The following is a 17,523-nucleotide window of genomic DNA, read 5'->3' on the forward strand; positions in this document are numbered from 1 at the left end:
GGTCTGAAACCTTGCCAGATCAATGGCAGTCCTTCACGGATTCTTCCAAGACCCCATAAGCTACTCATCAGAGATGCTCCTTCACTGGAGCCTTTCTGCTAAATGGTACTGAGATTTTTCTGAGAAAATATACTTTGAAAATTGTGGCTATGGGAAAACATAGTCGCCATGCAGTATATGGGAAGGCCTAATTCCTAGATTTAAAACCCTGCATAAGGCATCCTTATGTGCTAGTTTTAAGTTTTGCAGTTCACCTTACTGATCCTTAAAAAGCCCTCCCTGTTCATTTGCCATTAATCCACCACCCACATTGCTGCTTATAATGTCTGCTTCCAAGTCTCTTCACAGTGCTCACTGGCCACACACTACTACCCCCAATGCGGGGAGACATAAGGACATGGCTCCCAAAGGTCTTGCAGTAAGTTCACATAGTGGAGATCTGCCAGAACCCAGGCCTCTTCTTCCAAATATCTAGTTTGGGTAGGGTCTTTTTTTTTTTTTTTTAAAGATTTTACTTGAGAGAGTACACATGCATGTGAGTAGGGTGGGGGTGGGGGGGAGGGGGAGAGGGAGGGGCAGAGGGAGAGAATCTCAAGCAGAATCCCAGCTGAACAAGGAGCCTGAGGCGGGGCTTGATCTCAAGACCCTGAGATCATGACCTGAGCTGAAATCAAGAATCAGACGCTTAACTGACTGAGCTATCCAGAAACCCCGGTGGGTTCTTATTTATATAACCTAAACCTAAATTGGTCTGGTTCTTAGTGAATGGTTAATTCTGAAGTAACTTTAGGGAAAGGATAGGATCTGTGCATGAGAAGGACACTTGTTTCAAAGATGGGCCATCCCTGTGAAGCATGTGACAAATTCTACCAGGTTTAAGTTTAGAAGATACCCACAGGCCTGCTTCCACCTTGATTCAACCAACATTTAGTTTTAGATAATTTTCTTGAGAACTTTATTCAGCAAAGAATCCCCCAAATGATTCAAACAGCTATGTAAGTTCTCTTTCACTCTATGGATGTCCATACACATATAGATATTACACTAGCACTTTAGAACATTTCCTGAGCTGCTCTCTCCTTGCCTACTTGTATTTTAACCAAAGTTTACAGGGAAATAGCTGGAGCAACTGTTTCAAAAACCTATCTCCAATAACATATCAGCAGTTAAGGCTGGGAGGCAGTGTTCTCTTCCCATTTCCTGAGGCTTTTTAATAGAATTATACTGATTTCTGCCTCTGCCTCCTGACTCAACTGCAGTCTTTGAGTTCGCCAAAGACCTCCTTTAACTAACAGTCACCTGATGAGGTGAGTCAGAAGTCTGCAGAATCATCACTTCCAATGACCAAACCCTGGCTGCTTCCCAGCCTCAAAAAGGACACAGCCTTGCGGAAGCATAGATCAATGCCTGGCAGAAAACAGTGAGCCAGATGTTGAGCAGCCTGGAAGCAAACTCTGGAAGAAGACGGGGTCGGGCAGGTGGAGTGGGGACATGTACTTGTCCCCCTCTACCCCACACTCTTTCTGGTAGTCCAATAGACGGAAAGAAAGCATTTGGTCCACAGCAAGCCAGATCGTGTATGTAACAGAGGAAGGACTGCATAGATCTCTTTATCATAGGTTCCTCTCTCCAGGCACCAAATCCTGCCAAAGACACAAACACACAGAGACACAAAACGCTTGAACGGGCTCAGCCTGAGAGTGAAGCTGCAGGAACTCAGCTGCAGAGCAGTGTTCAGACAGGCTATGGCAAAGAGCAGAAGGCAAGGCCCCGGTGGTCACCCTTGTTACGTTCCGGTGGCTGCAGAGGAGAGCTGCACTCACGCGGCAAAGCAGGCGGCTGAGGCGGCAGAAGCCAACTTCAGAGTAAGTAGTCATCGTCCAGGTTGTCGTCACCAGATATGGAGGCAGCTTCTGCTTAGCAGGGATGGAGAGCAAGTTAGGCATGGCCACTGAGACTCAAGGACAAATGGGCTTCTTGGTGCTCAGTGATCACTTTGGTTAAGAGCCAAGCTTTCACATCATTCCCGGTTTAGAGAGAATCACTGAAAACCAGTAACTTCTAAAGATGCTCTAGGGAGGAAATGCAGCTTGTACCTGATAAGCTGAGGCAGGACAGGGTATTTGCTATCTCTCCAGGGCTCTTCTTGGTCTCAGCGAGCACGCTGCCGAGCGAGACATCGGTTTCTGTGGCCTGCAGGATGAAGACAAGAGAGAAAGGAAGAACGTAGTGTTGGCTGGTGGGAAAGGAGAGGCCACCCCTATCATTCTGCCCACAGGATCTGGTTAAGGCAGTTGAGTTTGGCCGCCAAGAGGGACACAATGCTTCCCTTTGAGCAACCTGTGGAGCAACTCCTTAGGAACGCCTTCCACAGAATGCCCGCAGGACTAGAAGCCCTCCTATCTCTCTAGGTGCGAGACCTGCCCTGAAGCAGCACCCTGCATGTAGCCACAATGGCTCACTCACCACGTCATGCAACATGTCTGGGACAGCTCTGTTTTCTTCCACATCTTCCGGGAGCTCAACTGCGTATCCTTTACGAACTAATTCTAACCCAATATCAAGTTTCTGAGAAGAAAATGAAAAGGGAATAATGTTCTCTCTGTAGGGATGTGAATACCTGAGGAACTAGGACAGAAGAGTTAGGATACTTCAAAGACATTCCTTTAGTGGGACAGTAAGCAGGATCTTACGAGGTAGGAGTAGTATTAGATAAGGGTTTCTAGGAAAGAAAAAGTGAATGAGACTATAAATATACTGAAGAGACAGTGAGCAATGAGTGGACCCCAGTCGTACCTTCCCACTGCTAGTATCATATAAGTAAATCTTGGGCCAAGTTGAGATCCCAGTCTGGACATAGCTGGAGATCTTGGCCACCAGGGGCTTCCAGTCAGCACAGTGAGTGAGTCTGTCAAACTCATCCAAAGCTTCCTCTTCCCACTGTTCACCTGGTAAAAGATTGCAGGGAGAACCTAAGAAGCGGTCCCTGCTGACGGGGTGAGATTACACCCTGGAGGGAAATTGGAACCACCCCTTTCTACTCTAAAAGGCACCTATGTCTGCCTACCAGGCTGCTGCTTTCTACCGCTGGGGAGGAAAAGACACCTGAGCCCCCAGAACTCATAAAGTCTGGGAATGTGAGAATTCCTTCCATGTGCCCTATGAAAGTTATTCTACGTGGAGGCAAGGTCAATAGGCCATGTGACCAATTTACCTGAGGGGGCGATCCGTGCCAGACTACACTCTATTGCTTGGAATGGAAGGCTTAGGAAGTCACTCCTAAAGTGAAAGAAACCGAAATTAGAATCCCAGCGCCAGAAGGGTCTCTTATAGTCCTTGTTTCTAGAGATCACCAATTAACCCAGCTGGAGAAGATAATCATCTGCTCTCTGTAAATCGGTTCTTTTCCCAATCCCCCTACATGATGAGTGCCAAGAGCACATCACCAGCTATGGTCAAAGGCTGAGTTAACAACTGGGACTCCACCCTGGCCTCCACACTGACCTGAGTGCCCGGAGGTCCTTCAGTGGGCAATCTCCATTATCTCCAAAGTCAACGAAGTAGAGGTCTAGGTTCCCATTCTCCAAGGTGCCAAGGACCCGAGCTCTATACCAGGAACCATTTGTAGGTAAAGGTGCTGCTACAATGTCTCCCACGTGCACAGTCAAGTCTTCAGGCTGCACATGGGGATGAGGATCAGGATGGGAGGTTAGGATGGGCAGGCTCAAAAACAGATAAGCAGGAAGTACCAGAAGGAAGAACAAACAAGTAGTTGCTTCCCAGGAAAAGAAAAGAACATATCACAATGAAAAAGAGATAGGCCTCTTTTTCATCAAACCCAGCCCTGTCCCTATGGCAACTCACTAGACTATTCTCATAGTGCTGGGTCATCTCACTGACAAGCTTATCCAGCTGCAGGCTGCGGGAGCCAATGATTTGGATCCAGAAGTGGTTGGGATGTTCAGAGGCAGAGACATAGACTTCCAGGAACTCATCGGCATGGAAACTGAAGTCAGGGCTGGGGACTAAACACAGGGATAAACAAGTTATGCTACAGAATCCTCACCATCTAAGCTGGTGACCATATCAGAATCATCTCTGGTTGAAATGGGGAGACGGTCTCAGAGGTGAGAGATACAAACACCAAGTGGCTATTACCATTTAAAAAATGGCTGGAGGGACAACTGGATGAATCATACAAGAACATCCTGAAGATAGGTCCTAAGTTGAGCTGTGTACCTTTCTATGTAACTGAGCAGTAAGAGTTTACATTCCTAGTCATCTGCCATGTATTCAAATCAGACACCAATTATAACAAAGGTAAATCCTCCATATGCCTGCTGCAGCACGGACCAGTGGAAAGATGTGGGCCTGTTCCAGATCTCATTCTATTACTGACTCATTATGTGACCCTGGACAAGTCTGCGAACCTCTCAGGGGCTCTGGTTTTCCCTGTCCCCATCCCAGAACCTACGCACAGAAGAGAATGCTCACAGTCGTTTCATTCTTAATGGTGATGATTTTTAAAAACAGTAATGAGATAAGCCAAAAAACAAAAAACAAAAACCAAACAAACCAGGCTGAGTATTTTACTTATTTAATAAATCTGTGAAAGAGTATCATGTAAATTCAATTATTGGATATATTCAGACTATTTCCCGTGAACTAGCACATTTTAAGATTTTAAGTAATCTCTACACCTAAGATGGGGCTCAAACCTACAACCCTGAGATCAAGAGTCACATGCTCTACTGACTGAGCCAGCCAGGGGCCCCATGAACTAGCATATTTCTGTATCATTCTCCATCACTAGCTGGTCTGTGTTCAGAAATTATTTATGTTTAGTACTAACTCAAGTAAAATATTACCACACAAAGGGACATCTGTGAAGAGACTTATAAGTGCAATCAAGAAAACAAATTGTTCTTACTGCTTCCTATTTTGGGTTATCTAAGCCAGTATTTCTATTTCTACCTTCCATATGGCAAATGGGTTCCCACTTTGTTACATACTTTCAAACATGGACATCTCTGGACTGGTCTGGGCTCCAGATTTCTGAAAGCTGTCACCATTAGGTTTCTCCCAAGCACCTTCTGGCCCTACAACAGCCGTGTCACCGCCTCCTTTTTGGGGAGGAGCTCCCAGTGGTGTAGCTGGCTCCAGCTCTGCACCAGTACCAGCGTTTTTCCACAAAGCTGGCTCTCCAGCTCCACCAGACTCTGTCACTTCCTCTCTTCTTACACTGATTGGCTGCTTGCGTGGGACTCTGGTTTCTGCAGAATGAGCAATTCTTTTCCGAAGTTCTTCATCTTCTGAAACTTTCTCCAGTATCAAATGCTGTGGTAAGAGATGAGATCTCTGTGGCCAGATATTTTCACCCAGGATGGAGTAAAGGGTTCTCATTCTTAGACACAACTCAAAGCTATTAGCTACTTGCCTTGGCTGCTGCCACTTCCTTTTGTGTTCCTGAGATTTTTATCAATCTTGATAGTAGCAATGTCCCCTCTGATTCTTTGTCACAGGTAATCTTGGCTCCAGAGGCCTTACAGATAGAACGAATGGTCTCCCCACCTCTCCCTGCATTGAAAAGCACATAAAAACCTGTCCTTCCCTCCTGGTCAAACGTAACTATTAGAAAAATCACTATTTTGTATATGCTGGGAGAGAAGTCAGTTCTCATTTCCAAAGTGAACAAAATTTAAGATATTGAGTAGAAGCAGGAGCTACTGCAATCCTTACTGTAAAAGGGGGACTAGGGACTATCTGCTCTTTCTGCTTAAACTCTTGGTTAGTGTAACTTCATGTCATTTACATTTTTTGATCATTCAGCATACTTTACACCTACACTTCAGAAGAAGATATCCCACACTGTGTGTGAAACACTGGGCCAATGATGGACATTTCTCTACCTCTAAGAGCAGCATAAGGAATGCCCTTGGCGAAGGCATAACAGAAAAGCACTATCTTTAAAGATCTGGGATAACATGAGCAGGTTTAGCTTCCCTTTAAATATCTATTATGAGATAAATACATTTACCTGAGCCCTTCTGGAACCTATTTGTAAGGTTCAGATCACATAACTTCTTGAGGTAATGGGTTTTGCTTTACCACAGGCTGTATAAAAAAGTAAAGCTCTGGTATCAATGTCCCTGTCTTTTTTCCCCCCCTCAGCAAGGTGAAGGGAAGTAGGCCAGAAAAAATCCTTGGGAAGGTGTGAAAGAAGGCAAAGGTGAAGAAAAAAGGAAGCTGTCCAGTGGTACCTATGATCCTGCCCACGGATCTCTGGGGAACTGAGAGCTGCTCAGACACGGGGGTATTCTCTGTCAGGATCTGATGGATGGCTGCTTTGGCCTTGCACACCTGAACAGGAAACCCACTGATAAGCAGCACCCGTTCATCGCCTACATCCTCCGTGTCCACATCAATCCGAGCACCTGTCTGTTTCCGCAACTGCAGAGAAAAGGATACATGGCTGTACGCTCTGGAACAGCTCCCGTTTGGGTCAGCGAGGTACACTCTCAACCTAACCCTGGAGGTAGATGCAACTGGACAGTAATCAGCTAAATCAGGATGTTATAAGCAGTCTTCAATTACCTGTACTTATGAAAGGAGATTAGTGACAAAGCTAACCTCAGATAGCAGTTAATTCAAAACAGTTTCTCTTTGTGTTTTGAACCCTCTTTCCCCCTAATTTTTTTTGGAGAATCAAATATTTTGTTTTGACATTCCAAATGAACAACAGAAGAATTAGGTAGCAACTCAACTTTTACTACCAATTAACGAGAGCTCATTAATTCCATAGTAGAAAAGAATGGTTCAAGCTACACCAAGTTGAGAATCATGCAATCAAAAGTCCCCATTTCAAGCTGAGTCATTCATGCTCTAGGGAGAAGTACTCCTCTCTAGAAGGAAAAGAGCATAGTTAACTAAAAGTTCCTGTATTTTTTCTTTTAAAGACATACATAGTGTGGGATGGGGGCAGAGGAGGAAAGCAAGATTAAGCAGAATCAATCTCTGGGAAAGCCAACTGCTTGCTTGCACACTTACCTGTTTAATATTGGCTCCTTGCCGGCCAATGATGAGCTTCACAGCCTCCTGGGGAACTCGCATCTCTATCTCAATGTCGTCCTCCCCAACAAATGTCAACCGCTCTTCTGCACAGATCATGACTCATCAGATCAGACTTAGATAGCATCCAAGGTACCCCAGCCCTCCCCCGAAGCTAGCTGTCAAAGAGAATGATCCACGAGATAGACGGAGACTCTCAACCATAATGACAAGAAGTAGCATCTGAGTAGGAATGAGAGGGTCCCAGAAGACCAGAACATGGGCATTATCTCTGGGATACTATTAAAGATGCTAAAATGGGGAAAGTATTTGGATCTGCAAGGAGGGGGTGCTGGATTTTGGGCAAACTGGATCTCCCAAGAGAGGACTCCTAGAGAAGAATGAAGGTTAAAATTTGCCCAAGGAGTCCACTGGGCTCAGAACTTCCATTTGTACCTAAATCCTTTCTCTAGGTTCTATTCTCTAGGTCCAGCCTGTGGGGAAACTGGATCCCATGGTTAACCTTCTAACAACCAAACACAAGAAGCATATAAAAAAAGATAAATAAGAGTATAGATGCTGAAAAAAAAAAGAAGAAAAAAGACAAAAAAGAACTCTTGTGGTGCTGCTGTTGAAGGGAACAAATCAAGAGAATTATGAAATGAGTTTATCATTTCATAGGCTCGCTGCACATTAAGAACATAGAAGAAAAAAGAGTTTCAAAGATCCCTCACAGAAAGCCAATTACATCCCAACAGACATACCCAGTCTAGCAAGGAAAATTTTCATTTCAATTTAACAAGGCCAGAGCACATTCTGAACATTTCCATATGCACAGCTGTGGGGTTCACATACCTCTGCTTTCCCTGTATCTGCGGTATAGGATATAGGCAACCGTTGCACTGGCTGGGATCCCGAGGCCCAGTGCTATTTTCTGAATAGTGGACAAACTTGTCCAAGAAGTTCGTTCAGTGGACATTTTCTGTATTCAGACTTACATCCTGAAATAAGTAAATGAGGGAAAAGAAGCAGCTTTCATCCTATACCTTTATGACTGGCAGAGAGGCATGGGAACATATTACAGTATTATTAAAAAGAATACTACTACCAACCTTTCCATATTAAGGGCCTGAGCTGTCTCAAAATCTTTTTTTTTTTTTTTTTTCAAAATCTATTTCATGTAAAAGGTCTCAGGGCATTTTTTCAAAGTTGCTAAAGGACATATATAATTAAAGAGAGGCAAACTTCATTCCCTCCCCCCCCCAAGGAAAACCATACATTGACCACAATTTAAAAAAAATTATTTATTTGACAGAGAGAGTGCGCACAAGCAAGCAGAGGGAGAGGGAGAAGCAGGCTCCCCACTGAGCAGAGAGCCCGACACAGGGCTCGATCCCAGGACCCTGGGATCATGACCTGAGCCGAAGGTAGATGCCTAACCAACTGAGCCACCCAGGCGCCCCATTGATCACAATTTTGTAAGATGAAGGAACAAAAAAATTAAATGAATCAAACATTACAAAAATATACCTTTAGATTTCACATCAGACTACTTAAAATTGCTTATCTGTGCCCTTCCATGCCTCTAGGCCTTTCCAGAAGCTGTTGTCTCTCCAAGGAATGGCTTTCCAGGCCCAGTTTTATTTATTTTTTAAAAAGATTTTATTTATTTATTTGAGAGAGAGAAAGATGGAGCGAGTTCATGAGCAGGGAGAAGGGCAGAGGGAGAAGCAAACTCCCCGCTGAGTGGAGAGCCGGATAAGGGGCTCCACCCCAGGACTCTGGGATCATGACCTGAGCAAAAGGCAGATGCTTAACCAATGGGGCCACCCAGGCGCCCCTTCAGGCCTAGTTTTAGGCTCTGCTCCTTCTACTTCTTTTATTCTTTTATCTCTACTCCTTATTTCTATTTATTCCTCAGCTAACACTGAAAGGAGGTCTGCCCTGCTCCTTCACCAAAACTACAACTTTCCGTATAGTCAACCTTGATGGCACATATAAGCCCTATCTAATGTCACCTCTGCACCTTCTTTATCTTGGTTTCTCCTCTTTCCCTGGAAGTGCCTTTGCAGTTTTGGGCTTGCCTTTCTGTGGCCTCTATCCACTGCTACTGTCACTCTGCTGTCTTAGGGCAATTTCATCCACGCCTGCAGCTTCAACTAATGACTCCAACAACACTGCCCCTGACTGATTCAGAAGCTCATCAAATCTCATTTGGACCACTGGCCTTGTTGCTTTTTGTCTGGCACTGTATCTTCATTTTGCTGCCAAGCTAATTTTTAAGATTTTATTTCTTTGAGAGCAGGAGAGAGTGCAAGCACAGGCAGGCAGAGGGGCAGAGAGGGAGAGGGGAAAACAGACTCACCTCTGAGTGGGGAGCCGGATGCAGGACCCTGGGATCATGAGCTGAGCCAAAGGCAGACACTTAAATGACTGAGCCACCCAGGCGCCCATCCGCAAAGCTAACCTTAACATCATCACTGTATTTCCTTATTCCATAACCTCTCTCACCACGCTCCCAGGCAACTCATACCATCTCTTCTCAAGCCTCTAGCACCTCCTCCATCCTCACTCTCAACTCATGTCTTACTTTCTATGCCACTGAGAAAGTACAGCATTCAGAGAAAATATAAACTAAGCTCCACCACACTTACCCACATACCTCTATCTATGCCCAAATCCCTCCTTTCTCTCCTGTGGCCATGGATGAACGGTCTCTGCTCCTGGCATTGAAGGCTCTCATAAAAGTGTTGCTCTCCTTCCTTCTCATGCATTGTTAATGTTTTCCTCTCTACTGGATCTTTATCTTTCCATCAGCAAACATGCCACTGTTTCTTGTTTCTTAAAGAAAACCCTTTCTTGGGGCGCCTGGGTGGCTCAGTCGTTAAGCGTCTGCCTTTGGCTCAGGTCGTGATCCCAGGGTCCTGGGATCAAGCCCAGCATCGGGCTCCCTGCTCGGTGGGAGGCCTGCTTCTCCCTCTCCCACTCCCCCTGCTTGTGTTCCCTCTCTCGCTGTGCCTCTGTCAAATAAATAAATAAAACCTTAAAAAAAAAAAAGAAAGAAAACCCTTTCTTGATTCCACTTACTCCTCCAAATACTTCTCATTTCTTCCGTTCCTTTTACAGGAAAATTCACAAGTGCTAATACTTCTGTGCTCAATTTCTCTTCTTCTTGAATCCACTCCTACTGTTCTTGCCAAGGTCACCAGTGACTTCCAATGGCTAAGTCCAATGGTTAATTCTCCGTCTTCACTCTACCTGCCCTCGCCCCCGTATCTGGCACAACTGGGGACTCCCCCTGCTCTGAGACCCTTTCTTCATTTGGCTTCCACAACGGTACTCTTCTGGTTTTCCTTGCCCGCTTCTAGCTGATCCATTAGTTTCCCTCTCCTGCTTGTAACCTCTAAAGACCACATTGCCCCCAGGGCTCTGTCCTTTCCCCTCTTGTGGGTTATACCTCACTTTCCTTAGTGATCTCACCAAGTTTCATTCATAGCTTGGCTTTAAATCCCACTTGGATGCTGATAACTCCCAAATTCATTGATCCAGTTAGGGCCGTTCTCCTGAACTTCAGGTTTGTATACCCAACGGCCTAGGAGACAACGTCTCCATTGGAGGTCTAATAGGCACCTCAAACTTAACAGGTACAATGCTGAGCTCCTAATCTCACCCCCTGCCTTGTAGTCTTAGCTTACTCAGTGAATGGCAAGTCCATTCTTTTAGTTCCTCAGGTTAAAAATCTTACTCATCCTCTCCCTCAAATAGCACCTTTAGTCTGTCAGCAAATCCTGTTCATTCTACCTTCAAATTATCCAGAATTTGACCACTTTTTACCTCTCTACTGCTAAGATGGTCGTCTTAACAACCATGCTCTAAACCATCATCTCTTGTCTAGATTATTGCAATCAATTATATCCCAGCATTTGCCATTGTCCAGTTTATTCTCAACAGCTGAAGTCAAATAACGTTACTCAGCCACTCAAAACCTCCCAGTGGTTTTCAATCTCACTATGATTATAAGCCAAAGTCATTATATTAACCCGTGAGGTCTTCATTTTGATTGTATCCCCAGTGGAATGTAAACTGCACAGGGCAGGAATTTTTGTTTTGTTCCTCAGTGCACATAGTAGCCAGTTAACAAACATTTGTTGAGACATTTCTGCAAAGAAGACATCCAAATGGCCAACAGACACATGAAAAAGTACTCAACATCACTCGGCATCAGGGAAATCCAAATCAAAACCTCAATGAGATACCACCTCACACCAGTCAGAATGGCTAAAATTAACAAGCCAGGAAATGACAGATGTTGGCGGGGATGCGGAGAAAGGGGAACCCTCCTACACTGTTGGTGGGAATGCAAGCTGGTGCAGCCACTCTGGAAGACAGTATGGAGGTTCCTCAAAAAGTTTAAAATAGAGCTACCCTATGACCCAGCAATTGCACTACTAGGTATTTACCCCCAAAATACAAATGTAGTGATCTGAAGGGGCATGTGCACCCCAATGTTTATAGCAGCAATGTCCACAATAGCCAAACTGTGTAAAGAGCCTAGATGTCCATCAACAAATGAATGGATAAAGATGATGTGGTATATCTATACACAATGGAATATTATGCAGCTATCAAAAAATGAAATCTTGCCATTTGCAACGATGTGGATGGAACTAGAGGGTATTATTATTATTTCTAAGCGAAATAAGTCAACCAGAGAAACACAAGTATCATATGATCTCACTGATATGAGGAATTTGAGAAACAAGACAGAGGATCATAAGGGAAGGGAGGAAAAAATGAAACAAGACGAAACCAGAGAGGGAGATAAACCATAAGAGACTCTTAATCTCAGGAAACAAACTGAGGGTTGCTGGAGTGGAGGGGGGTGGGAGGGATGGGGTGGCTGGGTGATGGACATTGGGGAGGGTATATGCTATGGTGAGTGCTGTGAATTGTGTAAGACTGATGAATCACAGACCTGTACCCCTGAAACAAATATATTATATGTTAATAAAAAAAATAAATTCTACTCACAAAACTGAAAGAAAAAAACCATTTGTTGAATGAATAAACTTCAGCAATTCTGCTATGTGAAAACTCATTAGTGGCATGAAAGGTTATTTTTTTATATTTTTTATTTTTTAAGATTTTATTTATTTGACAGAGAGAGACACAGCAAGAGAGGGAACACAAGCAGGGGGAGAAGCAGGCTTCCGGCTGAGCAGGGAGCCTGACGTGGGGCTCAATCCCAGAACCCTGGGACCATGACCCGAGCCGAAGGCAGACACCCAACAACTGAGCCACCCAGGTGCCCCTGAAAGGTTCTTTATAATCTAATCTCTGCCTACCACTTTCACAGCCTTATACTCTAATCCCACTGCTACCAGGGGAACAGGATGTGCTCTCCTGTGTCCCTTCTGTCTTCCTGGTCATACTCCTTAGCCCAGCTATCTCCCTGGCAAAACCCTACTCCTTCCTCACATCTCAGCTCTACTGCTACACTTCTGAGGCCTGTGGGATTTCCCGTGGCTGACTTAGGGTGAGTTTCTCCTTAGCTCCTGCCGCCCTGTGAATGAGACTTCCATGATAGCACTTGTTCACACTGTATGCAACTGTGTATCTGTTATGCCTGTGTCCTCGAGACTGGCTTCAAGCAGGCTAGGTCAACCACATCTATTAAGCACTTCTAGGTGCTAGATGTTATTGTGACACTAAGGATGAAAAAGAGGAAAAGATAAATGTACCGAGTAGCTACTACGCCACCAGGCACTTAACCTCCATTATTTTAGTTGATCTTCCCACAATCGTGTCAGGTAGGAAATGTTAGCCCCAATTTTACAGAGGAATATACCTGCTTAGAGAGGTTACCTCTTACCCAGAGTCTGGGTTATTATTTGGATATTAAAAACCTACAAAGTGACTTTAAAAGCCCCTCCCCCCTTTCTTTTACACAAACTGAGAACAGTAGTTGGTGTCTTTATTTAGGAAATTCAAAATTAATAAACAAACACTAGTGGAAAGCACTGTAGCTGGTAAAAAACTAAAGACAGTGTCTACTTCCAGACAGTACAATCTAGTAGAACAAAACAGTGTGGCTTTTAATGAAATTTACTTTAAAATGAGTGAGGAAATATAATTTATGCTATGATTTGCCTCCAGGTACAAAAATTCAACCCAGATGATTTGCTATCCAAGAAAAAAATGTTTTACCTTTAAAAAAAAACTGGTTCTAGGAAGGCTAAAAACATACTCATTAATATCGGACCTACTCAGGAATAAAACTTTGATTCTAAATGTGCTTTTCCTGAGGAGGAAAGAAAAAAAAAGAAACAGTGTTTTCTCTGAAAGCCTTTCAGGAAGGGTGATGAAGGAAAAGAGGAGACCTAGCACAGATATCTCATTCCAGGGACATCAGTGTGGCTCAGTTGGTTAAGTGTCTGCCTTCAGCTCAGGTCATGATCTCAGAGGGTCCTGGAATTGAGCCCTGAGTCTCCCTCTCCTTCCGCCCTCCTCTCCCCTCCCCCGTCATGCTCTCTAATAAAGTCTTTTAAAAAAATCTCATTCCTGGGGCACCTGGGTGGCTCAGTCGTTAAGCGTCTGCCTTCGGCTCAGGTCATGATCCCAGGGTCCTGGGATCGAGCCCCGCATCGGGCTCCCTGCTCTGCGGGAAGCCTGCTTCTCCCTCTCCCACTCCCCCTCCCCCTGCTTGTGTTCCCTCTCTTGCTGTGTCTCTCTCTGTCAAAATAAATAAATAAAATCTTTAAAAAAAAAAAATCTCATTCCAAGAAGCAGATAAAAATGTTAAGACTGCAGGTGGATTTCTTACTACATTCAGACAGAGGACCAAATTTTGCATCTGGACTCAAGAGCTTTACTGACCAGTAGAAATGAATAAAGTTCCTTAGAGAACCACCAGAAGTTTGCCTCTTTTTAAAATCTATGTTTTTAGACAATAGTTTTAAACAAATTTCATCCACTCTCTTTCCCACTCATGCCCAAAAGAGAAAAACCTTTTATTACCTGGGTGAGGGACCCTTTGCAAGTGTCTCGTTATTTCAGGCAATTCATTATTCAGTAAGAAGATCCAATATATACAGTATATCACTTCCGGAGATTTAGTATAGACATGGAGAAATGTAGCTGCTTTTTTTTTTTTCTTTTTTAGTGGGTAGGAAGAAAAGGATTGAGTTTAATGTGGGTTTGAGTTATGGGGTTCCTTTCCTAACTGGATAAAAAAAAATAATCAGCTTCTCTTTTTTCTAGGCTGTAAATAAAACCTTTCACTGCTCTCTGTGCAAGTTTGGGTGGTATCATGTTTGCATATACCAAAGGAAAGGAAACAAGCTCTGTTTCATAAAGATTTTTGCTTAAGGTCTTGAATTTTTGAACCTCAAACCGCTCTTTTCTTATATATATATATTTTTTAAAGATTTTATTTATTTATTTGACAGAGAGAAAGACAGTGAGAGAGGGAACACAAGCAGGGGCAGTGGGAGAGGGAGAAGCAGGCTTCCCGCCGAGCAGGGAGCCCGATGCGGGGCTCGATGCGGGGCTCGATGCGGGGCTCGATCCCAGGACCCTGGGATCATGACCTGAGCCGAAGGCAGACGCTCAACGACTGAGCCACCCAGGCGCCCCCGCTCTTTTCTTATATTAAGAGATGGTTTATTCTGGGTATCTAGAAAAGAGTTCACTTCTTTTATCTAGTGGTTACTTCATATATTTTCTTATGTGGTCTCTAAAGTGCAAAGCTCATCTTCACTATTATAGTGCCTCATTTAAATAGTGCTAGCTCTTTGTTATGGGCTGAGCATGCTGGGGACACAAGTAGGAATGAGAATTCTTGCCCTGAAATACAGTCTAGGAGGAAAGATAAAACACCAAATTACAACACACTAATTACAGGCAATGAAAAGACAATATGAATTCTTGGTTAAAGCAACAGCTGGGGGTGCCTGGGTGGCTCAGTTGGTTAGGCGTCTGCCTTCGGCTCAGGTCCTGATCCCAGGGTCCTGGGATTGAGCCCCGAATTGGGGCTCCCTGCTCAGCGGAGATGAGGGGGGGACTGCTTCTCCCTCTCCCTCTGCGTTCCCTCTACTTGTGCGCTTGCTTTGTCAAATAAATAAAATCTTTAAAAAAAAAAGGCAACAGCTGGGGGGAGCTAGAACTTAAAAGATTTTTTTAGATGGCACAGAGTTGAAAACTACCTCATTAAAATACAAATCATTTTTCTTCATCCAAACCAATAAATATTGAGTAGCCAATGTGTGGTTGGCCCTGGGGGATATAATAGTCCAGACAGACTTGGTAGCTGCCTTCATGAGGCTTCCTGTCGGCAGGGAAGGTCTTATCTTGACCGGCAAAATTGCCTGTAGGTGTTAAAGGTTTTGGGAAACAAATCTAGGCCTGTGAACAAGAGTGGTAACTTAATCCGCACTCTAATGCTGCCTTTTAACACCACCTTCTGGCCACAATTCATGCCTAAGAAACTACAGAATTTTAGAATTGGAAGGACCATAGAAATGATCGGATTCCACTAATAATGTTCCAACTGGGGAACTCGAAGCCCGGGGAAATAAAGGTTTTTCCCTAAGGTTACACAGCTAATTAGTTATTTCCATACAATGCCGTATACAATGTGGTTTGAAGACCAGTCACAAAGGCACCTCTTTAAGGAGACTCAAAAAACTAATAGCATTTTCACCCCAGTTCAGAAACCATCAAGATCAAGGCAAAAAAATATCTGATATTCCTCCGGCTCTGCTGCCAATTCCCCCCTCCCCAGTCCCAACTTTCCATGCTTGGTTAGGTTTCATCACTATGGGCTTCCATAGTACTCCAAACATCCCTTCACAACACATACGTTACTTGTAATTCTTGGCTGGGTCCGTAGTGAGAATGAATGGAAGGTAGCGAGTGTGGGGTAGGGAGACCAATTCAGAGGCTAGTTCAGGTGCCAATGATGGAGATGGAAGAGGAGAGTTTTACTAGGTAGAATACACACAAGATCTAACAACTGGTTCACGGAAAGGTTCAAGAGTGAGCCAAAGAGCTGGCTACCAGGGTCCTCATTTGAGCACCTGGTGGATGGTGTTTGAGACATAATATGATTTGGTGGTGGAAGGAATGTGGTGGGAAGATGAATGTCCATGACGAGGATGAATTTATTAGGTGACGTCTACTTGAATCGAGAGCTAAATTTCACTTAGCTCCTTTTTACATATTACAAATGAAGTTTGCGTTGAGTTAGCTTATGTCTCAAAGAATGAATATCTACTTGATTAATCAAGTATGATTTTGCTATAATATACATTTTATATAGTTTCTCTTTCAAAATAAGTGGGAAATAATATGATGGCAACAGTGATATAACTGTATAGTACTGAATGCCAATTTGTGTTTGATTTTATTACTTCAAATTGAATGTGAAAAGGAGGTTGGAATTTAAATAGGGGAAGCTGAGTAAAGAGGAGACATTGGATCATTTTAAGGTGAGAGATGCAGATAATGGTTTTCAGTAAAAACCAATTTTGAAATTTCTTGACATTTATATAAAACAGTTGCTGACTATTTGATATGTGTAAATAAGGCTTACTTTTTGTTATTTCAAAGACATCGTTAGGAGTCAAATCATTGTAAGCTCCATGGGGCAAGGATCTCTCATTCCCTTATCTCCAAATAACCAGAACCTACAAAGTAGCTAAAACATGGTGACAGGCCTGTTGAATTTAAGCAGCTCGTTCAATTTTCTCATCCTTGCCACATTTATTTTTAACCAATGAGTGAAGAAAGCCAAACCATTTCAAATGGAGAGTAGAGTAAAAATGTAGCTTTGACACGGGAGTCTTCAGTCAAAACCCGTGGGGGATAACTGCATTAGTAAGGAGGAAAACTGGGAAAACAAAAACCCCAATTTATTATTGTGCCGACTGTAAATAGTCATCCTATTAGAATAATTAAAGAAAAAGCTGGAGAAAATAAAAGGCAAACTGATAAACTGATGGCGGTTCTCAGTCTCAATAAAGATCACTCGAGGAGTCCAAAGTAGCTTGGGGCCAACACTCTGGCACCGGGTCCGTTGTGGGACCAGAGCATGTCCTCCGGATTCGGTTGGTAGCCCGGGGTTCGGCTGCCCATTCCCTCCAGACGCCTCCCTTCTCTCAGCGCCACATTCCCGCCTGCTTGTTGCCTGGGGCACCCCCGGCCCGGCCACTCACACTCCCCAAGCCTCCGCGCCCGGTCCCCGCCTTTACCGCTCCTCGAGTCAGCCGTCGCGCGCTCCGCCTCGCACCTCGCCCCAGCGGCCGTCGCCTCCTCCCTCTCGCACCGCAACTCGAGCCCCGCCTGCCTCGCTTCAGCGGCCTCTTCCCCGCCCCCCCAGCCCGCCTGCACCAATCAACGCCCGGCTCGCAGTCTGACCAATCGCCCGCCCCGCCACAACCTATCCTTCCGCGGGCTGCCCCTGAGCGACGGGTCTGC

At 44.3% G+C, this 17,523-nt stretch overlaps 1 protein-coding gene across 2 annotated transcripts; it reads right to left on the reverse strand.

Annotated features, from left to right (window-relative positions):
• Positions 1–616: 616 nt before the first annotated feature.
• TDRKH (tudor and KH domain containing) lies at positions 617–17,415 on the reverse strand. 2 transcript variants are annotated; one of them, XM_064588543.1, is made up of 14 exons: positions 17,298–17,415; positions 7,903–8,048; positions 7,048–7,154; positions 6,261–6,450; positions 5,438–5,577; positions 5,013–5,337; positions 3,865–4,025; positions 3,505–3,677; positions 3,215–3,279; positions 2,797–2,948; positions 2,467–2,568; positions 2,097–2,193; positions 1,824–1,913; positions 1,505–1,643 (listed from the first exon to the last, which is right to left on the reverse strand). In XM_064588543.1, the coding sequence occupies exons 2-13, from the start codon at positions 8,024–8,026 to the stop codon at positions 1,861–1,863; spliced, it is 1,689 nt and encodes a 562-aa protein (XP_064444613.1). In that variant the 5' UTR covers positions 8,027–8,048; positions 17,298–17,415; the 3' UTR covers positions 1,505–1,643; positions 1,824–1,860. The 2 variants fall into 2 exon arrangements, with proteins under 2 accessions (XP_064444612.1, XP_064444613.1); XM_064588542.1 differs by lacking the exon at positions 1,824–1,913 and having other exon boundaries at positions 617–1,643.
• Between the last annotated feature and the right edge of the window lie 108 nt (positions 17,416–17,523).

This window comes from Mirounga angustirostris, unplaced genomic scaffold (assembly GCF_029215605.1).
Source record: "Mirounga angustirostris isolate CCGP_5_RB_7025 unplaced genomic scaffold, mMirAng1.0.hap1 SCAF_4, whole genome shotgun sequence".
In the NCBI taxonomy this organism is placed as follows: Eukaryota; Metazoa; Chordata; class Mammalia; order Carnivora; family Phocidae; genus Mirounga; species Mirounga angustirostris.